General features: G+C 37.4%; 1 protein-coding gene across 5 annotated transcripts in view; it reads left to right on the forward strand.

Annotated features, from left to right (window-relative positions):
- Nucleotides 1-13,207, forward strand: part of RPAP2 (RNA polymerase II associated protein 2) — a 40,711-nt gene that overhangs the window by 12,226 nt on the left and 15,278 nt on the right. For 4 of the 5 annotated variants that reach the window (XM_069789226.1, XM_069789227.1, XM_069789228.1 and 1 more), the window contains 2 exons: nt 180-260; nt 7,287-7,355. In XM_069789226.1, the coding sequence (XP_069645327.1) occupies nt 180-260; nt 7,287-7,355 (150 nt within the window). The remainder of the gene's footprint in view (nt 1-179; nt 261-7,286; nt 7,356-13,207) is intronic. The other variant, XM_069789229.1, reaches the window with a different exon arrangement.

The raw sequence follows: 13,207 nt of genomic DNA on the forward strand, positions 1-13,207 counted from the left end.
CGTAAAGTGAAGGTGTTGCCCAAACACCACTCAGAGGAATCTGAAATGTAAACTGCTGGCCTGATCTGCTACACAAAAATCAATCTCTTTTTATTAACTTCCGTGAGCTTTGGTGGAAGTCCTACTTCAGATGAGAAAGAGAGGAAAATGTATATTGACCAGTGTCTTTTGCATTCTAGATTACCTGCAGTTTTGGGCCCTCTTCAGATTACTCCAGGTGATGTTTACACAGAGCTAAAAAACCTTGTCAAAACTTTCCAGTGAGTATTGGTCTTTATTTAGAGATTCTTCTTGATTGATTAATTAATCAATGCTGTTGAATGATTTGTGGTTTGGGCACAGAGAGTGCCCCATTGCAGATTTGCCCTTTTCTAGCTGTGTGTTCATGTAGGTAATGTCACATTCCCTGTGGACTAACAAGTCAACCCTTTCCCTGCTCCTGACAGTGGCTAGGTCACCAGGAGTATTTGTAGATTTTTAAAAACTAGGCCAGTGGTCTCTGGAGGAGGATGGTGAGTCTTTTAAAGGTTCTGCTACCTCGTCACCTCCTATTAAGCCTGAGTTTCTGAGATCTGTCACTTTCTTTTGCTCTGGCTCCCTACAGCCAGGCTAAATGGTTTTAATGTGATTAATAGTTGTTACCACTAACTTCTAGAGCCAGGAAGAAGGTCCAGTTTGACCTGTCTTGTTCCCAATTTCAAGGGCAAGTAGATCTAGCGGACACTTCATCACCACAAATGAAGCTTCTGCTTCAGTCAGAAGCACTAAAGGAAGTATTTGGAAACACTAGGATAAAGAAGAAGGGAAAACAGAATGGTTGTAACTCTGAATATTTTTCACTTTTCTTTGGGACACAACTCTCATAACTTGGACTAACTCATAGTCATGTCCTGCATCTTGAAGTATTGTCAGGAAAAGGAGCAACAACGGTTTCTAGCTCTGTGTATGTTTTCGCTCTTGAAATTCCCCCCACACACACATCCCCAACCTGCATGAGATTTACATGTAAATTTTCCAAATTTCATTTATGTGGCGTTTGCCACAAGGAATCTAGGCTCTGGTGAATAGAAACCCAGCTCTACCTGATTCCTTATGATTTATCTCATGCCTGGAAGGACACCACTAAAACACAGATCTCTATAAGCAGGATTTTTTACTACGAAAGATACTCTTCCTTTCTGGTGACTCTGTGCATGATCTTTTTTATTTAACAGAATTATTAGTGTTTGAACATGATTCTGTAGTTGCAGTCTTTTAAGTTGTGATTAATCTTTTATTTTAACAACAACAATGAAACCAGGGAAGATGTTTTTGGTTATATTGGAGCAGCAGGTATATGCTGTATGTGTAGCTACTATTAAAAAAGATCTTTGTGCCTTAAAACAGTTTTGTTGCTCTGCAGTCTGAATGCCTAATAGTCAATTTAGCTTTTGGATTGATAGAACTGGAAAAACTACATTTGGTCTCTTTCAATCTACTTTTGTACGGTTGATTATGTAAGAAGTCCTGGAGGTTCTCAAAGGCAGAACTTCTACTTTAAATTATTTTTGCTATTCAAAAACAATGTGGCCTGAATATGAAGTTTTAAAAGTGGTTTATAGCAAAGGAGCCTTGAAGCCAAAATGGACTTCTAAAAACATATATATGTATATATCTGTGGATTTACAGAATGGAACCAAGTCTAATTAACTTGGACTTTGATCCCAATACCTGGCTCCTGTAGCAATATTTTTAAAGTCTCCCCGATCTATTTCTGATGCCTCAGGTAACACTTCATGAGTTTATTTTTAAGTCTTTTTTGTTAGGAAGTAAGTTGAAGGTAATGGTAGCAAGTTCTTGGGGCTCTCTTAGTGTGAAGATTCCAGATAAATTGCTTTGAAATTCAGTATTTTGGGCGGAGGATGGTTGAAGACAATTATGGGCACTACACAAGAATTTTTAAGTACCTTTATATATATATATCTCTCAAAATAAATGGAGTTTTATTGTCACTGATAGTCAAACAATACAAAAATACAGGAGATGATAGGGAAGCAATAGAAACCTTTGGGCCCTTACTCCTTCTTGCATTTCTGATACGGAAGGGTCTGTTGATACACAAAAGCTAGCTCATGGATATTAAGATGAAGGCATAGGTTTGAATCTCCAGTTCTGTATGTAGGTTTGAATTCACTTAGTATGAGTGGTCTCTCTGATTTTAGGTTAGATGCTTTGGCAGGGGGACCTGGGATACATTTTAAACGGTATTTATGTTTGCAGGGTATAGAAATTTAAACGTTACTTTCTTTGTTAATGTAATTAAAATGCTTAATGACTATGGAGGGAGCACTGACAAATGCTAGTGCTCTTTCCTGCTTTTTGTACTGGAAATATTTCAGGCTGAAGAACTTGCCAAAGAGGGTAGGAGATAAAACACATGGCTGTAGTAGAGCTTAGCTGGAGAAGGGTAAAAGAGCATGTGGTGAACTAAGCAACAACGATTTTCAGCTCCATTGGTTTTTTAAAGGAACACTTGCAATTCAGCCTCCTTTGGGCAGCATTTTTATTCAATCACCACTGCTGGGAAACACACTAGAGGGATCTCAAGAGACATTTTAGAATGGTTAGAGCTCTTCCCAAACAAAGTCCCTCAGTGCCTGTAAGCTTTTGTTACGAAAACTGAGATGTCAAATAATTCTCCAGAGTGTGTAAAGGCACTTTGTTAAAAGAACAAGAGAAAATTAGCTATTTATATATAAATCGAGGCTAAATGATTAAGTTTGTGAATGTATGGTTGTGGGGTTTTTTAAACATAATATTCCATACTGAATATAGAATTTCATCTGAATGTTGTGGTTGCAAGTATTTTAATTCCTTTTATGGAGCTTATCGTTGACATTGAACTCTGTCATTGAATATGATACAGTTGTTTCCTAAAGATGTGTTCAAGGCTTTTTTTTACAGGTTTGTCTTACCTTGTTTCCAAGAATATTTTAGCTTTTAAATATGTATCGTGAGTGTATGTTATCTAGTGTATATGCTTGCTAATAAGCTTTTACCTATTACCCTTGTTAAGTGGAATTTTAGGTTCTGGATTTCAAGTCAATCAGCAATACTTTGTCATAGACAAGGTTATGTACAGAAATGTGTAAGTACCAGAATGTTAATGACCTTTTCTCAAGTAAATGGGCTTCTCTTGAAGAGACCCTAAAGTTATAATAGTAACTCATCAAACTAAATTATATTACAGTGCATAAATATGTTGCTCTTTTTCAGGGGGTAGAGAAGCTGTCTTTTATGGTTAAATTGGTCTCATTGAAGCCTGAAGAAAAATGATCTGTGCTTTAGTATTTGCCTGTGCTGACCTGGGTTAGTTAAACTTTGCTCATCTTAGTGCAAGTTTTGGAAAAACTGTAGATAGCTGGGGTCCCCGAAAGCCACAACTTTACGTCCTAATCCCATGAAGTCAGCTTTCTGCATTACAGAATAGGCAAATGGCCAAACTTAACAGGTCAGATTCTTGAACTGAAGTTACATATGCCTACTCCTGGGAATCTCGATGTGTGAACAAAAAAGCTGCTTCATTTGCAAAGATGCTAATGACTTCACTTTGCAACAAAGATAAATTGTAAAATGAAAAAAAGAAACAAAGAAAATCTTCTCCATTTGGGGCACATTTTTTTCTTTTTCTCCCAGTGTAAGAACATGGACATACTAGGTAAAACTGAAAGACAGCAAGCATGGACCTATTCAAAGGAATGTTTATTTCACCAAATGTACATTTAGTACCAATAACTCATAGCTACTAAGTTATTAGTCAAATTCATAGCAACATGTTAAAAATTGAGCTCATAGATGACAAGTATATTCTCATTGTAAGGATAAACAAACTTCTAGAAAAGGAAATAACACTCAAGTCTATAATTTATCAATAGGTATAAAGAAAAATATAATTTTAAAAGATTGTTTTATATTAACCAGTTACATTTACTTGCATCGTGTTCATAGTATCCGATGCTAGGGGTCTATTAGGGGATTACTATTTAGCATAATAATCCTGGCGTCCATCTGCCATTCCCTGTTGGACTTTTATCAAATTGTTTCCTAGAAATCCCAGGAAATGTAATCCTGCTGAGGAAAGGGTGGTGAGCTCCTGCATTGCTGAGTTTCTTTCCTATAACTTCAAGTCTGTTGCAGTCCCTGTCCCAGTTCTTGCACAGGTACCTAAGGGATGTGCTTAAATCGGCTGCCACAGCAGGCACTGTTTACAAATCAGGCCATCATTTGCTAATGGAGTTCTGCTAGCAAAATTTACAGCTGATGGTAATTAAATGGGAAGATAACTAGAGGAAAAGAAGTAGAACCAACTGTGTATGGTCTTTTGCTGTCATTTTTGGGTTTACTTTTTTTATTTACTGGTTACTTTAACCTTGGACTCCCCTGTATTCCTACAACTTCACTATCAGAGTTCACTTTCTTTGCAGGCTGGGCACTAGTCAGTTATTGGGAGGTCATTTGGGATGGAATTTTTATGCATCTTACTCTTTAGTCCTTTATCCTGTCAGCTTGTGCCGCTTGGATCCATCTGCTCAGTCTGAGCTCCTTCATAGAGTATTCAAACTCTGGCTGCCTACTAGATGGTGGAAGCAGTCCAGTCCAGCTGCAGTGCATCTTGCTGGGTTGAACCACAACATGCACAAGCTAGCAACTAAGCAACCCACGCAGCTGTTTGAGATCATCCAACTTTCTTGGCTTACCTATCCTGCCCCACAGAGGCCAAGAAAGTAGAGATGTTCTGTTTTGGACAGTTGCATATTGGGGTTTTTTTTTTCCTTTGGGTAGGTGAGGGAGAATTTATCCAAACTCTTTAACAGAAAATATTTCACTCTAAAACTCAAATCATGTATATGAAGTTTTGTATAGTTTTAACATTTCCACATTATATGTTTATGACAGAAATCTAGTGACCTCTCTCATGGATTGTTCTGAAGTTACAGTTTTGGCTAGAGGCAAGACAAAGAATTAATGAACCATTTTACAGAGGACTTGCACTTCCCTGTTTTCTGAAAGCTTTGCTCTTCAGAGGCCTTGGTGTTGACACACAGCTTGTTTTTGAAAGTGACTGCCCTTCCACTGCTCCTTATTATTTAAGGCTTCACACCTGTAGGTTGCTAGCTTTAGTCTGATCTGCCTGAAATTTTTTTTTTTTTTCAGCTGCACAAGTGTTTTAGGACAGGTGTTGTACTGAAAGGTTACTCATTGTGGAAGCCTGGCTGTTCATCCAGTCCAGTGACAGTAGTACATCAGCAGATCCATATTGCTGTATCCTGCTGGTTATCTGTGTCTTTTGACTACCTCCTTCATAAATAGCATATTGATGGCAATGACTAGTGTTCAGACCTTGCCAATCAATACTAACATTGAATAAGAGTTAATTGACACAAATAACTGCATCTCTCAGTTTGTGTACAAGAATGACACCTTCCTGTGCTCTAATCAATAATAACTCCTTGTAGAGCATTGAAATAAAGCTGCTTTCTCTATTTGACAGAGTTTTCCCAGGTGGCTTAGAGCTGTCTCTTCCATTGTGTCTCATCATAGCAGATTAACTGGAATGTTACGTATGAATTGCCTGTCAAGATGATTCCATCAGGCATTTGTTGGTAGTATTTACCACTGTCATCAGTGTTGAGTCAAGACGTTCAGTCTTTGTTTTGTCTCTTGTTCTAGAAAAATGTAACAGTTTACCAGGTACAAGCTTTGTTGCCAGCCATTTAAAATAGTAACTGGTAAACATGAATCTTTTAATAACAAAAATAATCTGTATTTGCTGGAACTATTGTTTCTAGTTTGACATGACAATTCCTGTATGTGTAGTACAAACCATTGCTTTTCCTTTCATCATTTAACAAAACTCAGGCTGTGGAGACACTATTTGAGTAATTATTGCTTCAAAATCTTATTTTGGTTGGAAGACTTGGAGATTTGAGGAGAAAAATAGGATAATATTGCTTTAATCATTACTATCCTTAAATAAAATTTAATTTAATTTTTAATATCTTTCTGAAATAGGGAAATGCAAAATGATCCTATAAAACATCTTATAACTACATTCTTAGTGACCATTTTGAATATAATTTTGGGCAACTAGTTAACAGAATTTTACTTTTAACAATTGCAAGTACAAATACAAATACTTCTGTATACTTGCCCAAAGAAATTTAAAAAAAAAAAAATCTTACTGAGGAAGAAAACCCTAGATTTGAATTTGTTGCCAGGTATTTAATTTTAAGCAACCTCCCATCTTCACCAGTGTGTGTAGAAGTGGGTATGAATGACAGGGTAGCTTCATTCTGGATCTGAATTTATACAAGTCTGCATAGAATGGAAGCTGAGAGCAAGAAGGGATCATCCCCCCAAACATAGGGAGGCACTTGCCCCTCAGTATTTCTGTTGGATGGTGCTGTCTGTCTGAATAACATTAATTCTGCTAGCCTTTTTGGGTGCCTGTATAGCCACAGCTTTGTTTTTAGCTGTGACTTTTCCATGAAATTGCTTGTCTTCAGCACCACGGGTCATGCCTAAATTCAGCCATATCAATTCATATATGAATTGTTTTAAGTCAGATTAACATGTGCCTTAAAGCAGATCTGGCTTATTACAAAGTTCAGCCAAATGGGTCAGCAGGTATAAAATGCAGCAGCACTTCTGTTTGAGCACCCATGTGGTTCTTGATTCACACCTCATTTTCTTGCTCTGATACCTGGACTGGGTCCCATGGCATAAATTAGAATTCCAAGTTTCCATCTTAAAAACAAGAATCATCAGAGGATTGTCTCCAGTATCTTATAAAATCCAGTCTGTTTCTGCAACATTAGCTTTTACAGCAAATCGGGATCTGAAGCCAACAGGGGAGAAACTAAGTGTAAGAAGGCCCATCTTTTCAGAAACGCATGTGCAGTTCCTGGGAATTTCCCAGTGGATATGAGTGAGAGCTGAGCCTTCACAGCAGCCAGGACTATTTGTGAGATAATTCAAAAAATTAGCTTCTGTTCAATCTTCCCCATCCCACTTTCATATAGAAAAAAGAGACATATTGGGAATTATGCAATTAGTCCATTACAGGATAAGATGAGAGAGAAGCCTGGAAGTTGGTGAATTGCTTAGATACAGCTGTAACTGCTACATTGTAACTCAGTGTATTAAGTCTTTCAATGGTAGACTTAAATCAAAATTCCACAGTTAAAATCTGTTTAATTTTACTCAGAAACATTCTGATTTTTTTAATTATTATTATTATTTTTCAGGTTAACAAACAGAAATATTATTCACAAAATGCCTGAATGGACTCTAATTGCTATTGTTTTGTTATCTGTGTAAGTACCCTTTAATGTCAAATATTCTCATACACAACTGTCTTAACAAGCTTATCGAGACAAGATTTAATTTTCAGATAAAAGGAGGGAAAGATTTCTTTAAATTAGCTGGGGAATCAACAGAAATATTTTTTTCATGTAAATTAACTAAATTCTCTTGACAAAACAGTATTGTCCCACTTAAAACAACATGTTAACAATGGACAAACTTAATGTTCTGTTAAAAAAAGAAAAGTTAAGCTTTAGGGGTTTTTAAAGAGGGTTGGTGGGGTGAAGGAGGAGTATACTTCACTCTCTTCCATTTGCTGCTAACAGACATTCTTCCCCTCTCTGACAGTAGGACAAAATGACATTTGTATTATTTGGATTTGGCATAACTGTCACACTTTTAATTTCTCATTTTATTTCTAATTTCTTAAAAGATTTCATTTTCATTATTAAAGTCAAATTATTTCCATAAAGATATGGTGTGCTTCTTAATGTGTTCATTTGAATATTCTAGCAAACTTAACTTTGAGAGGGGAAAGCTTTCTTAGCAGCTCCCAAATTTCTGAAAGGAATATTGGGACCCAGTATTTTATTTTTATGAGGATTAGCTTTATTGCTTAAGATTATGATACTACAGTGCCTACAGTCCTTGTTAGCTGTTTTCTACTTACTGTGGAATTAAATTCTTTCCAAGGGTTTTCCTGATGGGAAGTCTGATTTTATTATAGTGTCTTTCAGTAAACTTCTACACAGAGGCATGATCTATAAAAGCTGTAGTCATATGCATCAAGTAACTTCTTTAATTTATATTTTCCAAATTCATGTACATTTCTGAAGTTAAAGATATAAACTTTGTACTGCATAAAACAGTTCTCTCACAAATTCATATTAAACATTTAACATTAGTTCACCTTTTAAGAAATCACTGGTGGTTTCACACAGTGTCAGGCCCTGCCTTTCAGTAGGGTTAAACCATCAAGCAGTCTTTGTATGTCTTTCAGCTTGAATTACAAGACTGCAAAAATCTTATTCCAGAGACTGTTTATTACCGCACTGCTGCTGTTTCTTTTGGGCTTCCTGGGTCACTGGAGCCTGTAGGACAGAGGAGTACTTACAGACATTCACAGGTCAAGAAGTGTTGTGGGCCAACCTCATAGCATCCCCAGTACTGCACTTACTTTCCTTGATATTACTTCAGTCTGACACATTGTTCTGGCTTTCCTGTCCCAAGGAAGACTATACCAGCAGGCATTAGAGTAGGCTTCAGCGAGCCTTACATCTGTGTCACCCAGCCAGATACCGCTCAAATGATTCATTAAATCAGAACACAGAAAGTAACTTTACTTGAATGCCTTGGCATAAATCTTTTATCAACTATAAGAACAAATCTTTTGTCATTTTTACTATATATTCTTATGGTTGAATTGGTAATTTGTGAAACAGATCTTATGAATTTTTCAAGTAGTTTCTGTACATTTAAGGAAATGGTGACTCCTTTGATCAGAAGTTAAAATATGTTGCTGGTCTCTCCACATATGATGAGCTCTACATGTTTACATACCTAATGATGGTTTTACAATTGCTTTAAAATGTTATACAAGTAGCAGGCAGTCTTGGTAGCAATCAGTATAAGGCAAGTATAAGTCTCTTTACTTTTGCTTTCTAAGGGTCCACCCCTAAACAAATGAATTATATTTGATTCTAAAATAGAGTAGATTTTATTTCTAATATTATTCTAGTGAAATCATGAATAAAACTCCTGTTGACTTCAGTTTATTTTAAGGTTCTTGCAAGCTCATGATCTTCAGATTTTGAACAACTTCTCTCAGCCCCCTTTTAGGAGAGGATGTGGACGAACGTAGATGGGGTAGACTGAGTGTTACGATTGCTCTAAGATGGTGACCGAGTGTTGCATCATTTCCAGAAAGATTAAAACAGAACATTTAATTATTTGGAAATTCTAATAAAACTTGAATATTTAGTGGAAGCCAGAAGTGTGCAAGGAAAGGCTACTGAGGACCTGGGCAACCCCTCGCAGACAGGTCCTCAGATTGTGGCCCTTTCTCACCTCCTGCAGTCTGCCAAGGAGTCTGTCATATCTTACTAATATTGCTCATAAAAAGAATTGCACTCTATTAAAGTCTCCTCCGGCTTCCCCTTAGCTATACTGAGAGATGATACATGTTGCAGCACATGCAATGTCATTTAGATCACAGAGTTGTATGGGGCCTGAGTTAGAGTGACTCTTTACTAGCTTCTGTCACTGACTGCAGAGTTGTATGGGGCTTGAGTCAGAGTAGCACTTTACTAGCTTCTGTCAGTGAAAGAGGAGAACGTTTTCAGGATATGTATTCACAGGTCTTGACCTGGTCCCAGACACAGGATGGCCATTTTACTCCTAACACTAAACAGTGAAGTAGCATAAGCAACACCCTGGAAGAGGATAATACTTCCTCTTTCCAGGAAGATGAAAGACCATATTACAGGTACCTCAGGGTGCAAGAGGTATAAAAACAGAGACTACAGAAGGCAGAGTGAGCATGGGATTTCAGCGTATACCTCAAAAAAACCTAGTAAGACCTCAAGTATTTTTTGTTTTGTTTGGAAGGGGGCAGGGTTGTTTTGTTTAAAGTAGCAACTGTTGGACTTCGCTTGTACCCCATTTTGTGCATCGATATTGTGGCTCACCACTTCCTTCTCATATATGGCCAGCGTGTGTTGAGGACTCAAACAGTGTACCTAACTTCACAGTACACTTTCAGAGTGCCCCGACCCTTTTTTTTGTTACGCTACTGGGCAGAATAACTATTATCATTACTGCTGTATTAAATTCAAGTGTCATCACTGCTTAGTACTTTGTATTATGTTGTGGTAATACTATCCTCTCTTCATTGAAGTGTCCATATTAACTCTTTGTAGGATACACCATGTTGGATAGTCATAACACCTAATTTTGGTGCTTAAATTAGACCTAGGCTCCCTTTATAGTCTGCTGGTCCTTGAGAAGCTATTAAAAGTACTTACGTGTCCTTGAGTCTATTGACAAAGAAACCTGGGCTTCTAATTCATTGCTCTGAAATAAAGTGCCTGAAACTAGATAGTGTGACTGTCTTTCTCAAAGTATAAAATGTTGGAGATCGCAATAGTGGAGCATTTCCTGTTCCTAGTGAACAGCTGGATTTATTCAATCAAATTAGCATATAAAGTATGAACAGCCAGACTCAGCCTTTATTGCAAATCTAGCCTGAGGCACTCCTGTCTTTACAACCAGCACATTCAGCAATGCCGTATCGACCTTCTTAGAGTATGCTTTGACAGCCAGAGAATTATGTTCAAATAATTACATTCATGCCTATCATGAAGTGGCTAAAATGATCTGTAGATCAAATTTCTTATTTATTTGCCATTTGTAATAATTTTGGCAGTGGTAGATTTTTGTGTCTTCCTGTTGCAATGTTTACTATGTTAAGCAGATTTTTTTATTATAGTAATAGCTGCTTTATAATGCACTGTAAAACAGAATACAGAAGTTGCATCTTTTTCCCCCAAAGAACTTTGCAAGATATCAAATGAAGCAGATAGACAGATACAAATACAGTAGTTCAAGAAAGAATGGAGAAAGCAGTGGGAAGATTGGTTGCTATACAAGCACGGGCACTTGCTGTTTTTAGCGTATACCCCTGGTACAGTCTAATGGAAAGCTTTCAAGATATTTTCAGGAAATGTCTGCTTTCATCTTACTTATCTGAGCTGGCTGGTTCCAGTGAACTGTGGTCAGCTTCATTTACAAAGCCTATGCAAGAGGTTCCCCCACTAAAAGCTTTGAAGCATTTCAAAATGTTCTGGGATTAGTTTATAAGCATTTGGCTGCAGTATTTAAACAAACTCAAAATGACCATGATCACTAAACAAAAGCCATCATTATATGTGTGCAGCCACTTTAGATAAATGTGTCATGTGGAGATGTACTCTAGAGGTTTACTCTCTGGGAGATAACAGTTCAGGAACTGGAGAATCTTGGGTTCAAGTAGGCGTTTTTACTTCTTTGCACACGAGAGCACATCTATTGCTCAACACTGACATTTCTAAATTAGTTTAAGAGGAATTCAGATGTTTGCGGTATCACTACTGTGTTCTTGTCTGAAAATGTCTGAATGCTTGAAATGTACAAATCTAATGTACAAATACATATTGGGTATGAATCAGACTTGCAGAGTGACTCTTTTTCCTGCAGAAACCACATACAAGTCAGCTGGATGGTCGTTTATTTAGCAAGTCTGATGATAGAAGATTGGTTCCAGGTTTCAGCTGAGAAAAATCATTTCTCATTAAGCTAGAAATATAATTATTTCCCATTTTGAAACAGAGTTTGCAGGACCAAAAATCCAAAAAGTCTTTATTTTATAAAAGTGTTTGAATGTGGTCATAGTATTGTCTCTACTCTTGGTCTCTGTATCTATAGAGATATCTGTAGAGTTATATTATTGTGTGAAATAGAGAAATAGAGAAAAGGCAAGTTTGTCTTAACACATTAGAAAATTAAAAAGTATATTCTTCCCTTTTTCTCTCAATAATTTTAGGTTGTCATTTGGTGAGTGTGAACTCAAATAGGTTTTCTGTTAAGCAGTTCTTACTTATCAGCACTTTCTGAGCAAACTCAAATCTGTTTGTTTGGCATATTGTGGAGGAGATCAGTATTACTTTACTTCCTCCTAGCATGTTCCAGTATTACTTAGGAAACATATGCAGAACAGTATTTTGAGGGATTTGCAGTGTTGTTAATCGGGACATTAATCAGTGCCAACTTTAAAATTAAATATCGTCATCATTCATAAGGGAGAAAATAGAAGAAGAAACCTTAGCAGCTTCAAAGAAGGTGTTTCTCCTTATACAAAAAACCCATACTGTGTTGCTGTAGTGCTGTTACACAGGAAAGTGACACTGTGGATTTCATTGCAGCACACACAGCTGCAGTCTCTTTCCATTCTAGTATTTCTCATGGATAGCCTTCTGAATGGGAGATTTGGATGTGCTGTGTAACTTTCATGCATGCCCAGCACAAATTCTCTGAGGTGAGTCCAGGATAATTAGTTCCCCCTTTACAGTTCTGGTCCTTGACCTCATCAGCAGGAGTGGAGCGTTAGCACACGCTGTCTCCTGGACTTCTGTTGCGTGGAGTTAGGGGGATTGGCTCAGAAAGCTGTCTTCTCTGCACCTGCCGGTTTTGCTGCCCGGCGCAAGGGAAGAGCAGGGTCATGGCTTTCTCCCAAATGTCTTGGAAATCCCTCCAAGAGAGAGGAATCTTCATGTTCCCAGCAGCTGTATGTGTGGGCATTCAGACTGAAGTCAGGCCCAACTGTGCAAAGCTGTTGTGCAAAGTCCATCACCAGTATTAAATTGTCCTTCATGGTGGTGCTCTTCTGACTAATCTTTTTGTTAGAATCTAGAAATACTTTTATGTTGAATATAATTTTGGATCTTCTGCTTTCGTCACCCTGGGAACATTATATTCCAAATGTACTTGTGAATTAAGAATATGGTAGTAGGGAAAGTACTTTCCTCTGCCTTTTGCGTAAGTAAACAAGAGATTTTTGTTGCAACTTCTGTTTCAACCCTCTGAAAGATAGCATGCTAGATTTCAGAAGACTGCTTTATCATGTTGACTCTTTGGGGAGCGAACTCAGTCAGTGAAGTTCATGTCCTATTGAACTCTACACCACAACTATGTGCTGATCAAGCAGATGGAAAAATTGCCCAGCCCTATTAGAGAGAGAACTGTTTTAAATTTACGTTTCTTGAGAAGGTATATATTTAGAAGATTTCTTTTGTAATGTCATGTTTTTCCTCATTCCATAATTGCTGCA

The sequence above is a fragment of the Haliaeetus albicilla genome, chromosome 8 (assembly GCF_947461875.1).
Source record: "Haliaeetus albicilla chromosome 8, bHalAlb1.1, whole genome shotgun sequence".
NCBI lineage: Eukaryota > Metazoa > Chordata > Aves > Accipitriformes > Accipitridae > Haliaeetus > Haliaeetus albicilla.